The sequence below is a fragment of the Eulemur rufifrons genome, chromosome 29 (genome assembly GCF_041146395.1).
Source record: "Eulemur rufifrons isolate Redbay chromosome 29, OSU_ERuf_1, whole genome shotgun sequence".
NCBI classification, from domain to species: Eukaryota; Metazoa; Chordata; class Mammalia; order Primates; family Lemuridae; genus Eulemur; species Eulemur rufifrons.
In genome coordinates, this window is record NC_091011.1 from 86180450 (window position 1) to 86196389 (window position 15940).

Consider the following 15940-nt stretch of genomic DNA (forward strand, 5'->3'; position numbering starts at 1 on the left):
TGAAGAAATGCTCAACATCTCTAATCATCAGGGAAATGCAAATCAAAACCACAATGAGACATCACTTAACTCCAGTGAGAACAGATTTTATCAAAAAGTCCCAAAACAACAAATGTTAGCATGGATGCGGAGAGATAGAAACACTCATACACTGCTAGTGGGACTGCAAACTAGTACAACCTCTTTGAAAAGTAGTATGGAGACACCCCAAAGAGCTACAAGTAGAATTACCATTTGATCCAGCAATCCCACTGCTGGGTATTTACCCAAATGAAAAAAAGACATTCTATAAAAAAAGACATCTGTACTTAAATGTTTATAGCAGCATGATTCACAATTGCAAAGATGTGGAAACAACCCAAGTGCCCATCAATACATGAGTAGATTAATCAAATGTGGTATATGTGTATCATGGAATACTATTCAACTACAAAAAACAAGGATGAACTAGCACCTCTTATATTATCCTGGATAGAGCTTGAGCCCATCCTTCAAAGTGAGGTATCATAAGAATGGAAAAACAAGCACCACATGTACTAGCCATCAAATTGGTACTATTTGATCAACACTTATGTGCACATATGGATGTAACATTCAGCATGGATCAGGCAGGTGGGAAGGGGAAGGAAGAGATGGGTAACACCTAATGAGTGCAGTGTGCACTGTCTGGGGGATGGGCACACTTGTAGCTTTGACTCGGGCAGTGAAAAGGCAATTTATGTGACCAAAGTGTTTGTACCCCCATAATATTAAAAAAAAGAAAAGAAAAGAAAAAGAAAAAGAACAGTCAAGGGACTTGTCCCAGCAGGGTAGAGGGGAAAAAAAAAAAAAAAAAAAGAATGTCAAGTCCAAAGCCAAATCAGGCCTAGAAGTCACCTGTGGCCAGCCTTATACTAGCACCAACAGAGAAGCCCACTCACCCCGAGGCTTGCTCCACTACCAAATCGGGCATTCCTGGAGGTGTCCCCGCTGCCTGCGACACCGCCATATCGGGGTCCAGAATAAAAATCTCATCTTGGGAAATCTCCATCACAAAGTGCAAATGTTCCTAAGGAAGAAAATAAGTTTGTGAGATGATTGACCTGATGCTCAAATCTATCATCTGAAGAATAACAAAACAAAGCACTCTTGGTCTTGAGGAATAATGAAATTCTCTGACATGTCAAATGATCACAGTATATTGTCAGAAGCCTGATCAGTTGACATTCCTCCCTGAAGTAAAACTGTAGTAGGCAGTGGGAGACAGGGAGAGACGAATCCTCTTGGTTCAGGATTCCCAGTTGACCAGGGTCTCAATTAGATATAGCCAGAAATGCCCTCATCTCTTCCTCTTCCTGAATACTAGCAGAGAAGTGACACCCCACATGCCACTTGGTCCAGCATGAGTGTAAGACAACCTGAACTTCTGCACCCAGGGTCTGGTCAGAGCTAAGTGGCATGGTTAACAACTGGTTTTATCATTAGGTTCAAAACTGTACATTGTTTTCCAGGAGAATGCGGACAGTGGGAGGACACATTAACCTTGGGCAAAAACATTTTTTTCCTCATTACTGAACTCTGGGGATTGATGAACTGAAACTAAGTAGCCCAGATATACACTTGGGGTCTCAAACTTAGTAACCAGAAATGAACCTAAAAAGGCATAAAATTCAGCTAAGAAGGAGTAAAAGGACCAGTGTGAATGAAAATTTGCAGTGCAGGATGGTGATAATGTCCACAAGCTCAGTTATTTTCTGTACTCATTTGCAAGGTCAAGCTATGTCATCTGGAATTCATAAATCATAGAACACAGGAAGACAAATAAAAGGTTCAGAGTTTAGGTTATACCATTCCAAAATTTGTACATGTTTCAGTGTTTTTGTTAGAAAAACGTGTAAGATTAGCTACCAATAAAGTATACTGACTTGGGAACTTTTCAATGTCATAAGCAGGTTGAAGAAAACTTACCTGAGATCTGTCTATTCGATAAAAGCGATCAGCAGAAGTTGCTGGGGGTGGGGAGAAAAAAGGACACAGCAGTCAGAGTGTTCTGTGATCTAGCACCAGGTGTACAGCCTTCTCTTCCTTCCACTTGCCAGTCAAACCCTTGCATTCCAGTCATGCTAGACCACTGGCCAGTCCCCAAATCTGTTAAGAAAAGCTCAGCACTTCCACGACTCTACCATTGCTATTCCAGTGCTTAGAAAGTCCTTCCCCATTGCCATAGCCATCTAAATCTTACCTGTCTTTTAAAGACCAACTCAAATGCTTTTGCATTTGTGAAACATGCCCCAGTCCCAACCTCCCTAGCCCAGACCGAATGCATTGCTCCTACCTCTGTGCACATCTACACTTTGTTTAAACTTCTAGAGACTGTCTTCACAGGTACTGTGAGACTAAGTCAGAAGCCTGCCTCTTTAAAGGTCTCTGTTCCATTCATTCTTTTATGTCCCCAGAAAGTAGCACAGGATCTTAAACAGAGCTGGGACTCGACATTTATTAAGTAAATAAAGCCAGAAAAAAAACTGTAGTTAGATGGGCTCCCATTTTAGAAAACAGCTTGAAGATTTAGGGCAGGGACCACATCTGGTCTCAAATGAATCATTTCACTTTCAAACTACATCCCTTGAACCACATCTGAAGGAAACCAAAACAGCAAAAAAAATTACTTTTAAGCATCCTTAAAGGGAGATTTCACTATATCTGTAGTTTGAAAAAATAATCTAAATTATAAATTTCATATCTCTAGAAATTATTTTGATTATTCTTAATATTAAAAAAATCGTGTTCCTCCTCACTTCAATCTGAGTCTAAATATTACAAATAAATTTTTTACAAAAATGTCGCAGCATGAGAGAGAAAAACTCGAAATGCAAGTAATCATTTAAAAATCACAAATACTTAATGAGTAGCTTCTCTCCATAGGGAACTGAGCTGAGAAGCAAGCCAGTTATGGTCCCTGCTCTCTAACGGGTAAGAACAGAGTAACATCTGCCTCAGAGGGACTTAAGCTACTTGTTCTTCTTGGCCATGACTGCAGTCACCTTTTAGAGGTTTTTAATGAAACTCTTTATAGAATAAAACTATTATCTGGGTTAAGACTATTATCTATACTTGTAGTTGCATCTAAGACTTTGTATAGAACATAGCATATAAATATTTTCACAATTCTCTTAACTGTAAGTTGTTCCTCTGTGAATTCAGGAACAACAGATGATTGTGTATCTCATGGCTATTGGAATAAAGAAGCTGGAGGAACAATTTTAGAGGCAGTTGATGAGCCATGAATGAAAACCTGCATGAATGTAGATTCCATCTCATGCAGATCCGTAATACCATTCCCACACTCACACATCCTGTCATACTCTTATCCACATTTATGTCCTCTCAGATATACACACGGATAAGCAAAAAAGAGGTCTGCAGTGAAAACCATGTCTGCACATACACAAGAGAGAGACTGGGTAGACGATACATCGGGTACATAAGCAAGAATATACAGAGGTGAGAATGTATTGAAATATGGGTAATTGAATACAAATGCCATATTAGACAGGGTCTAGGACAATGAGAGATGCTTGAGATAGAAAATGGACTCATTAAATAATCATAAGATAACTTACTAGGCATGCAATACATCATGCTCAGCAGAGTAGATGTGAATGCAACTGAAATTTTCTACCCTTTCTACAAAAATATGTATATCATACTGAAATGATGGTCTTATGAAAGTAGCATAACATGCAAACAACACAGAAGTGAGTACCCATCCTGTGCTTATAGAATCTGGCTATAGGCCTGAATTAATTTAAGGTAGGCATTCAGCAAGGTTTAGGGAAGGGATGGGTGAAAGGGAAACTTCAGCTGCAGCAAGGTGATGCTGAGTTCAGCCAGAGTTAAGAAACTTGCTTTGGGGTGAAATGACTTCAGGAAAGGGTACTGTAACTCAGCAAGTCCACATGGTTTGAGATGCAAATACTAATCACGTGGAGTAACACAGGCTTCTGAATGATCTTTTGGAAAACTAGAGTCCACTCTATCAATGGATGCCTTGCTCTGCAACTTTCCCAACACCCTTCCCCGTCCCCCAAGAAATGCAGAAACGCTCACCGTCTAGGAAGCACCAGCGAGGGGAGAGCCTCTGAGCTGAGAGAGCCCTGGGGAAGGAGGTTTCTCGGTCCTGGAAAGAGACACACACATTCTAGTGGCTCCATGTGAGTACCCTGAGGCGCTGCCCTCACGACACTCTGCCATGGCACCTACCTCCAGGAGCGAGCATTCTTTCCTAAATAAAGCACTGGTGAGAAGACCAAATCACATTTTTTACTAGAAACAGAAACAGCGGTTCTGCTGTGAAATTATTTCATAAAACTTTTAAAAACAACTCCCCCATAAAATTTCCAGGAGGTTTTCCATTATTTCATGAAACATTCATAAAGGATCTAACTTGAGATGTTTATCTCCTTTTGGAAATCTCCTTCATTCTCTTTGGGTAACCAAGGAACTGGTGGCAGCAGGCTGTCACTGACACTTGGGTTCTCCACATAGGTCTGAGGCATTGGCACAGAATGGGAAGGAATCAAACTTTATCTACTGGCCAGACGAGATTTACGGTATGTAAGAAAAACAACTGCATCCATGTGCAGTTTCAAATCTCCTTGGAACTAGAGTAGCATCTACTATATGCGGTCGTTCATATGCATGGAAACAAAGAAAATCAACCTCATATGTTGAGGCTATCCCTATCCTCTGCCTTCTCCACTGAAACTGATTGCAGAGTAGTACACAAGGAGGAAAAGAGGTTGTGCCGGGCTGGCCCAGGACAAAATCATTCTGTCCAACATTGACCCAGCCAGCAAGGTGCTCATCTGCTTAGCATTCTCTAGGTTTCTCAATTCTAAGACCTCCAATTATCCCTCGAATATTTAACATCAAGGCTACCTGATATAAGCACTCTCATTCTTTCCTCTAGGCTTAGATAAAAGTATTTCTCTCCTCTCCAAAGCTAAGCACTTGATGTAGTCTCTGTACTATCCTTCTTCCTCCTTTCAAACTTGATTTCTGTGTCATTACTAAAATCCACTTCCTCACCCTTGACCTAAGTCTTCTGATTTCAATGCTTCTCCCTCCTCCCAAAAATGAAGTCCCCTCAGCTGATCCTGTTACATTTTATGATGATTTTCTTAATCTCTCCTTCCTTGCCCCTCCAAACCCTGAGGTATGTGTTTAGTATCTCCTGCCTCCAACTCCTATCTACCCACATCAACTCTGACCTCTAGAAACCTAGCTTCTGACCTGCCAATCTTGGAAAGCTGTTCTTCCAAGAGATTTCCAGGACCGCCTTGCTTCCCTGATTTAATACTACTCTCAGTCCCCAAACTTCCTTGGAGTCTCTGAAGCTTTTATTTCTTATAAGAAATTAAGGCTACGTAGCAGAACAGACTAGAGAACTGGCAGATTGAAAACTGGAAGGATTATCTCTCTAGGATTCCAAACTTTAAAAAATTAAAAATTTTCCCTACTCAGAAAATTTCTGCCCATGATAACTGAAAAAATTTTTTATTTTGAAAAAAGCACTTTCTAGTTTAAAACACATGATTTGGTGCATTTCCAACTTGGCTTGCAGTGAAACTGAAATTGCTGACAGAAATGGGACAAATGAGGGAGGCCAGGTCTCTGTGGGAAAGATACTGGGAGTGTGACCCTTATGAGGGATTTGAAATGCTCAAACATAGGGAGCATCCTGGGACTGCAGCTGTGCTGGCAGTGACATCCACTTGGCAGCTGAAGCCACAGTGTGGATGATCTTGTGTGTACCGAGGGGACAGGAGAAGAAAAGGGAATAACACAGGAGAAGAAGGAACAGAGCCAATTAGAGGTTGCATTGACTTACTTGGGCCTTCATCAATACTCCCTGCTGTCTCACTTGATCCTCAAGCAAAGCCTATGCTTAAATCAATGGTTCTCAAAGTGTGCATCCTGGAACACCAGCCTAAGTTAGAAACTTGTTAGAAATACAAATTCCACAGATCCCAGGTCTATGGAAGTCCTAGGAGTGGAACCCAGAAATCTGTTTTCACAAGATTTTGGGTGAGTCTGATGCTGTGCTAATGCACCGTGGGCCTAAAGTTACCAGGATGAAAGGGACCCATTTTATTACTAGAAATCTTGGATGTGTGGAGTTTTTAATATGAATGGATCCTGCAAATTAAATAGGTGATAGAGGAAAAATTGGTCTCACTCAGGACTGCTACCAAAACTTATATTTATGGATATAGAATTGATATAGCTATGGATACACAGATAGATAGATAGATAGATAGATATCCTCTTTTTTGAACTGGCTTTGTCATCCTGCTGGTTGAGCTAAATGAAATCTTGACATGTTCTCAGTACCTATTTATACGAGAATTATGTTTAACATTTTGAGAATTATATTTTGACACATGTGATATCTTATCTCAAAGGAATTTAAGGTTCTTAATGCATTTTCGTAAAATATGTAAAGCTACTGACATCTCTCAGTTTGGGTGAGAAATGTAATTATAGACCAAGAAATTTGAAATGATTTGAAATGTTTAGTGACAACTATGAAAGCTAATAAATAAAGGTATTAAACAGAAATGTGGGATTAAACATCAAGAACACTTTCTGAATTTTGATGTTGAATATACTATTGGGAACACCATGAAAACATACCCTATGTTTCCTAGGTAAAACTCAACTGAAAGACTACAGAAATGCTTGATTTATCATTTAAAAATCTAAGAATAGATAATGCTATCACTGGGATATTTAATTAGATAAAAGTAGATATTATTTAGTTTAGTTTAGTAAAATGCAGACTGATATACTTCCGCAGCCTCATGGCTAGTTTAGCACAGGCTGATGAAGAAATACTGACAGGGTACACCTTTGTATGTGCAGGTGTCTGTATCTGGAGAATTTTATGCATGTGCCTGACTTTACTTATTTAATTTACTTACTTGTGTTCACTCATTTATTCTACATTTTTATACACAATGCATTTGATATAACTTGACATTCTTAAAGAGGTTTTATCTAAAGAGAATGTTATCATTTTCTTTGGTGAAAATACACTGCTTGCCATAAAGCTTTTTAAAACATTTTAATGGGTCTTCAAATAGATTCAACAATCTTTGAATTCTCTGAAATTTTGGCTAGATTTGGTGTGTCTATATGTATGTGCATTTTCCTGGACAGAGGAACCAGTGCTTCCTAGATTACCAAAGAGATCTGAGATTCCAAAAAAGTTAAAAAGATACTAATTTAAATAAAAAAATCTAGGTCAGAGGGAATTCAACAAAATAAGAAGATTTTGATCAGTAAAATGCCTTAAAAACAGTGATTTCTATTCTTTCAAAGACTTGAAAGAATAGAAATCACTGTTTCCAACTTACTGGTGATTGTGGTGCCAAACAACACAAGCTCTGTGAGATTGTGGTTATTCTCTCAATAGTGGGTTGAAATCAGGTCAATTCCTGCACAGAAGAACTCAAACTTTTTATTTATTTCCTTTATGGTCCTCCTGAACATTTGCTTTCAGTGCCTTAAGTTCTTCTACTTATGTTTATTTTTATAATCAGACAAGGGAAAAAAGTATATTGAGCATTGGATAGTCTTAATAATTGAAGATAAATAATACATAATTAAAGGCATAGGAATCTGATTAAAAGAGACAATTTTATTGAAAAATAATTGCATACTCTTCAAGTAAATTGAAGATGAAACTGCAATTTTGGAGGTTATTAGAGAAGCACAAATAGAGCCCTAACTTTTCTAAAATGGTTTCCTGAAATAGGTTTATGTCCTCTTCCTTCTTTTTTTTAAACTCTTTCCACCTTTTTCATTAAAAAAAAAAAAAAGAGTTCTTAAGGGGGTAGCTATTAGCATAACAAGTTCCTATGTTAAAAGTCATTTGAATTCCAAAGAAAAATGTAATTAATATCTGGCTAGATTTATAATGCAATTAAACTACTTATTTAAACATTTTACATATACAAAAAGATACATAAAAGCATCAAGTCTCAACAAAATTTCACCCTTGGATCTAGTCCATACACATATATGCAGATGAAAATACCTCACCTACTCTGGGACACTAAAAATTAGAGAATTTTCTGAAATCAGTGTTAAGATGGTGTCCCGATGTAGGTGGATCAACAAAATGGAAAACACAGCTACAAAATATACCAACAATCTATAAAATAATAAAAACAAGGAAATCCAGTTACTAAGCATAACTGGATACTGTAACTACATCTCAAAGATCTGAGGGGGAACTCGGTGAAGAGCAGGCTAGGGACAGATCTGGTGGTGGCTGAGGCGGTAGTGGTGGTGGTGGCTGGATTTCACTTGATCTGAAAAACTGAGTGAAAAGATAGTGAGAAAGTCTGCTTTGGAAAACTGAAATTTTTGTAGGATGAGATCATGGTCATCACAGACAGGCTAAGAATTGAGATGACAAAAAAAGTTCCTGTCCTTGAGGTGTTAAAATGACAGACCTATGAAGGGGAGGGAAAAAAAAAAACGGTGAGAGACTGTATCTGATCCAGCCCTGATGAAGCAGTAACCCCCGAGGCAATGAGAGGCTGACCACCAAGGGCACCAGCCGTGAGGGTCACCACAGTCCTGTACCCACCGGCTACCATCTATGGGAATTTAGGCAAGTTTCTTCCTAGTCTGTATCTTGAACACCTCATTTAAAAATGGCTACAATAGTGTCTATGATAAAGGGTTCTTTTGAGGAATAAATGAAATGATATGTAAAATGTTTCATCCATTGCTGGTACATGTTGACATGCAGATACAGTTATACAAGTAATGCTGGGGCAGTGGAGACAAAATTATTTTACCTAAAACAAGTGTGACCTTTAGTCCCATAAGGGGCCACATTCCAAACCAGATCCTTTAGAGGGCGCTACCTCAGCCAACACTATTTTATCCATAAATACATTTGCGCTCAGATTCCGCGTTTCAGAGAAAAGAAAGAAATAGGACAGATTTGTATGAGTGGACACAAAAAAAGAACAGCATTAAACAAAGGCTGAAATCATGCCATTTGTTGGTTTGGTGCTTGCAGGGCTTGTCTTAATCAGCAATCCAATGCCTCTTTTCACAATATTAGAAGTTTATAATTGTCTTGAATACAGGGTATTGTCTGCAAGGCTGAATGTCTTCTACCACCAACAGCAATATGTTTCAGGACATTTTCTTTCACTGCTTCTCCCTTCCTCATTCCATAGTAACTGTGCTTACTTGGTATTTCCTTAGTTTAACCAAAATTAACTTTTCACTTGCTGATTTGGGCTGTCAGCTGTCACAACTATAAATTATTCCTATTCCCATAATACCATTGTGATCTGCCTTTTCCATGTATATTTACTAAAGCCAATGAAGCACAAGGCATGTGACTAGAAGGTCACAAAGAACAAAACATGGACCGTGTCTTCAAAGGGTGGCTCCTGTACTAGGAGTCAGGTTGGGTGTTCTCCACACTTCTTTTTGGAGTTACTAGAAGTCTGATTTACCAAGTTTCAACTTATTTTCCCAAGGGAAAATATGGCTATTTTAATTATGGCTATTTTAATTATGATTTTAATTTATTTCCTGGCTATTGCCAGAAGCCACCAATTTCAGCGAAAGGATTTTGAGTCAGCTGCCAATAGAATCAGAGTCTGCTAATGAGAACAGCAGAAGATCTCAGAAGACATTAATTGCTGGAAGAGAAAATGAAAAGCCCATTTCCCATTTAAGAAAGCATTTCCCTTCAAGTCTGAATTTGGGGGTAACAATCTTTGGTCTGGGGAGGTTGTTTTTAAATAGCCCTGGCACTGATATATGGCTAAAAAGTGTCACCAGGCACAATCCTTAATCATTCGACCCAGTTACACAAAGGCTGGTTGTCATGCTATCGAGTAGAACAGACAGCTGTTGACTGTTGCTGTCTCTCATCCCCTCCTTCTACTCTTACTCCTCTGCCTACACCTTCTGCCCTGCCTCATCTCCATTGTCTGGCATTGAAAGATAAGAAACACTAATCTGGACAAGCTGTCAAAAATCACCGAAGACCATTTTGGTGGCTGGTAATTTTTCTTCTTTTTCCTCCTTTTATAGCTTGCTCACTTTTTACTTCTGAGAATCTTCCATAAACATGGCTCTACTTCTGTATTCCTTGGTGACTACATATTAAATAAAATTCAGACTATTCAGTTTTTTTTTTTATTTCATCTACCAAATACTTTATGGTTGGGAAAACTCCCTCAGCAGTATATGTTACTATGAGAACTCAAAATTGGAATGTTCAAGTGTCACAAAACTATCCCACTTGGTTTCAGAGTTATCTGGCCACTGCCACAGAGTTCATTTAGAAATATTAGGTTACAGTCTCAATAACAGGTTAATTTTAAGCCATAAACCTTCTATTTGTGTGCAATATTTTTTTTTCATTTTGTTATTAAGAAGGCTACATAATCTAGCTCCTACCTACCTCTCCTACCACCCACCCCACTATTCTTCCTGAACTTCTTCTCCTGCACAAATGAAGATCTGCAGTCATGAGAATTTAAGTAAACTACTCAAAAGTCCCCAGTTATTAAGTGGTAGAGTATACAGACCTCTTTTACTTTGGAACCCATTATCTTACATAATGGGTTTTATAGCTTCTAGAAGAACTGGCATTATTTGGGATTTTGAAGGATGGGTGGGATTTTATACAGACTGAGTCTGAAGATAAGAATTTTCTAGACTCAGCTCAAGCAAACACACACACAAAAAAGCAAAAGTTAGAATGACCTTAATGTCTATGAAGACCTTCTTTCTACTCTAGTATTTAGGGATTTTCCATAGTTTTAGCTTTTACTAATTGTCAAACTTATCTTCCTTGTTTCCTATCAGCAAGTTCACTCCTGGTAACTCAATTTCTGCACCTGCAAATTCTCCAGTTATGTTTGTCTTTCCACTTACCACCACTAAGTACCTTGCCGGTTAAGAATCCCATAGAAATATGGTAATCAGTGGGAATGGTAGAGAACCACAACCCAGAGACAAGGAACTGAGGCTACATTCACTTAAAGAAAATTCCAATTATAGATTTTTAGATAACTTTGCTGTATGTGTTATGTGATTACAAGTCTAAATTCCATACAAGTATGGACAGTCTTAATAGGTTTTTAGCATGTGACATGGTTATAATTTCTGTTATGTCTTTAGTTTCAAATATGCACCATACAGTCTATTGCAGCATTGTTCACAAAAACAATGGCAGAAACTGTATATAACCTGAGAATGTCTATCCACAGATATAGAGTCAAATATACACCAATGAATAGAGGGGTAGTTTTAAAAGGCTGAATTAGAGCTTCACCTATTAGCAAATATAATATCTATGGTATATTGCTTTTAAAAATAAATTGTGGTATAATATGTATAGTGAGCACATATAAATTATAAATCCACTTTTATTTTAAAAAACAAATCCCACATGTATATTCATGTATGTCTCTGTGTAACTTTATATCAATGAAGGAAAAGGTAGAAAAGGATTCATATCAGAAAGGTCTACATTGGGTGAGGAGTTAAAAATCAAGCAGAAGTCTAGAATTATGTACAATCTGAAAACTAAGGTAAGCCAAGATCATAAAACCTGGCAGTCTGCATAACATGCATAGCTTATGAAAGCCAAGAGATACCATGAGGACCTTGATATCAGAGAGAAATACATATTGTATGGGTTAAAAATGGAGCAGGACTAAAGAGAAGCATATTATCAGAAAGGAATTCACAAGTTAAAGCCATAGTCTGTAACCTTTTTATATTGGGATGTTCTTAACTAATAATGACCACATAGGTAATTAAACTCGTATGTACACAGTATACAAGTAATTCCTGCATCTTCTCTGTTTACACACCTTTCTCTTGTATCCTGCCCCCCAAAAAAGGAATCAGAACACAAGAATAATAGTGATGCTAGTATAGAGGTAATACTGAATTTGCTGTAACTTTTGTTTAAAGTAACTCTCATTACTAACCCATTGTGGGTGATACACCTCACATCAGGTAAACACCTCACTGTTCTCACAGAGGGTCTGGCAGACAGACAGAGTGAGTGACCTGGCATTAAGGAATCCCAGCTCAGGGGCATCCTCCTGTCTCTGCAGGACGGTGACCAGCAGTGCAATGTGGATCATGAATCAGACTTGAGCAGGAAAGAGGAAGTGAGAAAAACAAAACAGCCCTTTGCAGAGGGGTGAGTACTGGTTCCAAGGCAGACTTTAGTTTCATGGAACTCTAGGTTGGGCCTGGTCATGTTCTCATCACCAAGTAAGTACAAGAATGAATGATTAGAAGGATGCTTGATTTGTGAATGCTGCATATTAAAAAAAAAAACGTACAGTGACCTATTTTCTTATAGAGCCAAAAATACAAGCTTAAAAATATGCATCTTTCAAAAGCATCTGACTATAGAAACTCAAGAAATGTGATTGTGTGAATGCAGCTACATTTCAGAAGATAGTCACATAATTACCTGAGCCGTGCCTCTAACCATCACATCTACAGCTTTCAGTGGTAATTTAGGGCCTCTAGTCTCCTCAGTCCTCTCAAATTGCATAATCAAATCAATGATTCATCACAGAGATAAGATTCTTGACTTGTTCATTTTTGATCTGTTATTATTCTTCATATAAATGGTGTGATTCAGATGAATGCAGCTGTCATTGATCTATAATGTGGGCCAAATAACGTAACCTTAGATGTACCATGCTCCTTTCTATTTTAAATATAATAATCTTCTAAAATTACATGCTCTTTAAATGAATAATATTAACAAAAACTGCTCATTTCAAAAATCTCTGATATGCGAATTTTCTTTTTTGATATATGTTAATGGAAAATCTGTCTCTCATGCTAAAAATATAGCCACATGCATAAAAGCAAACCTGATATTTCTCATACATATATTTCTGAAAGCCAACTGGCATGAATTATATAAAATTGATGAGAAAATCATCTGAACCACTATTTGGCATGCATATGCTACACTTGCCCTTAATTTACATTCAATTACTCACAGCTGATGCACACATAATTTAATGAAGGCACAGCAGCCCCATTACACACCCCAGTAACTTCTCTAATTAAGCAACATTCACCTGGTGTCTAACTATACCTTCATTGTGAATGAAATTCTTTTCCTTTCACAAAATTTAGTAAAGATGTAAGCAGAGGCAAAGCAAAAGTCCTTTGGGTTGGGAATCTCTGCTTCATTTAATAATGTCCAGTCAATAAGCATCTTCCTTTTAAATTTTTCTCTAGTTCACCCACCCAAATTTCTCATGTGTCTACCCGAACATCTCCCACATTTTTTTCTATCACCAAGTTGCATACAAATCTGTCTTTATGTGTCTCTGCCTAACTATAGTCCCAATTAATAGACAAGCTCCTGTTATTTTTATATTTCAAAACACTTTCACCTCGAACCTACTTTACCACCCACGACTCCTATAGCACAGGAATGCAGAAATGGGATGGCCAGGCTGAGAGCCAGCTTTGGCCGATGAAGAAATAGTGATGGAAATGAGATAGAAATGAGAGACATTCTAGCATTTTCAAGAGTCAATTTGTGTGAGAAGATCCTCCACTGACAATAATCACACTCTGTGTGTGTGTTAGCAGTGCTGCCTTTACTTGGAACAGCCAACAGACCTGGCCCGAGCCAAGTCTTTAACTCCTCATGTGACCCATTCTGACAGCTTCGATCTAGTCCAAAGGAACAGCATTCTCCAAAGTTCCTAGCTGACCCCTGCTTTTCTCTAAAATAAGATCAATTAATTCCCAAGAAGACTCTCTAAACCTTGCCTCACACTATCCACCGAAAGACTCTTCTAGAATCCAGAAAACAAATGAACGAGGAAGAGATTACAGAGAAAGGAGGGAGATGACCACAGACAGCCAGAACAAAGGGAAGGGGAATAAATGAAACATTTGTGGGAAAATGCTGTTTGCCGAGGCCTGGACAGAGCTTTCCTGGACTACAACACAGACCCATCCTCCAGAAGAGCAGGTGTGGGGGAAAAAGAGATCAGAGGATGACCAAATGGATGGAGACTCAGATGTGATCAAGAGTTTTTTCTTATGGAAGTGAAGACATCGGTACTGTTCTAAAGGATGAAAGGACTTTTCAAAAATGTTACATCTATTTTTAAATATCCCAATCATTCTAGTGTTATTTTCATGTAAATTAATTCTTAGAGAAAGGAATCACCTAGATGAATCCCTTTTTGTGCCTGCCATTGAATCCTATGGTAGTCACCAAAATATCAAGAAATAACACAAAATATCTAGTGCCCCACAGAGCATCACCCTGGGAAAATAGGGGGAACCCAGGATGTCTACGAAAGACCCCTAATTGCTCCTGGTTCTCTCTATATTCTACCTTACAGTATCTACAGATGCCTCTTCCTATTTTCGCACACTACTTCTCTTCCTGCTCCTCTTTCTTTATCCTTCCCCTTCCCTCATCTAGGACTTACACCCTCCCGTGGTCCCCAGTTATGTCCTGAGAACCATCAGAACGACTCAGAGTTTCTCAAGTTCTGCACTATTGACATTGGGATGGATGGATAACTCTTTGTGGCAGGGGCTTCCCTGTGCATTACAAGGTGTTTAACAGCTTCCTTTGCCTTTACTCAATAGATTCCAACAAAATGTCTCCAGACACTGCCAAATGTCACCTGTTCAGGTGTAAAATCTTCCAGGAGTTGAGAACCTTAGTAATTTTATGACTTGGTGTTAAGAAGGAATATAATGATTTCTAGGAAGGAAGCAAAGAAGGAATTGTCTCCTCATAGGTGGCCTAAGGAAGCATCTTTATCACATAGCTAGATAGAGTCTAATTTCTTCATGGATCTTAATTTATTTGCCAATCTCAAGGATATCTTAAATCTGCAAGCACAATGCATTTTGCTCATCTTATATATTAGTTACAGGTTACATAGATGCTATTATGGTGGAGGGGGCCTTTGTATTTTGACCTCAGAGATGGCATAGGCAGGAATTTTCAGCAGGCTAAAAATAGCCAACACATTTTTGTATGACCCATAATGCCTTGTTAGGTTAACATGAGGTGTCATTTTTGAGCCTCAGTGCTTTGTTGGCAGTTCACTATGTATTCGAAAAAGGAAGAAACCAAAGCAATGAAATGCTTAAGTGGTGAGGAACTGCCATATGGCTCACTAATAAGGTATCTTGGGCACATGTACACCTTTCTAAAGACTGCTTTTCTCTCGAGTTTTTTTCCTAGCCTTAGAAAAGAGTCAGCTAAAATCCCAGCTGCAAATTAGTGAGCTGACAGGAATTTCTCAAGTTTTCAAACTTACTGGTGTTTACTCATTCTTTTCACGATTAATTCTCCAAGCATATTTAATGCCATCTCATACGAAAGAAAGCTCATTAAAAAGCATTTAAGGCATTTAGTTGTTCATGTTTCTTACAGTTTTTAATCCAACAACACCCCCAACCTCCACTGGGACCAACTAGGGAATCTGATATCATCGGTTTCTGCATTAAGAAACAAAAGATTTAGTATTAAATTTCCTGACAGTTGGTTTTGTCTCTTTCTACATAAAAATTAATAGCACCTATATCTCATGTACTTTATACTATGTACCCCTAGAAACAACATAGAAATCAATCACATTATCTCAGCCTCTCAACAGCATCTAACACAGTCCCTCACTCTTCCTTTTCTGAAATACAGTTCATTCTTGGCTTCCATGATACCACTTCCTCCTGACTCCCAGCTCTCCTGCTGTTCGTCTCAATTTCCATGGGTCTTCTTGACTGATTGCTCTCTTCAACCTGTGCTCTTGCTGACTGATGAATAAGTACAGATATGGCATTGGGCCCTCTTTATCTAAACTCTCCCGAAGGGATCTCTTCC

At 38.4% G+C, this 15940-nt stretch overlaps 1 protein-coding gene across 2 annotated transcripts in view; it reads right to left on the minus strand.

Moving 5' to 3' along the window:
* Window positions 1-15940, minus strand: part of DGKI (diacylglycerol kinase iota) — a 405374-nt gene that overhangs the window by 66577 nt on the left and 322857 nt on the right. For both annotated transcript variants that reach the window (XM_069461741.1, XM_069461740.1), the window contains 3 exons: window positions 4090-4159; window positions 1948-1988; window positions 921-1048 (listed from right to left, as the gene is read on the minus strand). In XM_069461741.1, coding sequence (XP_069317842.1) covers window positions 921-1048; window positions 1948-1988; window positions 4090-4159 — 239 coding nt within the window. The remainder of the gene's footprint in view (window positions 1-920; window positions 1049-1947; window positions 1989-4089; window positions 4160-15940) is intronic.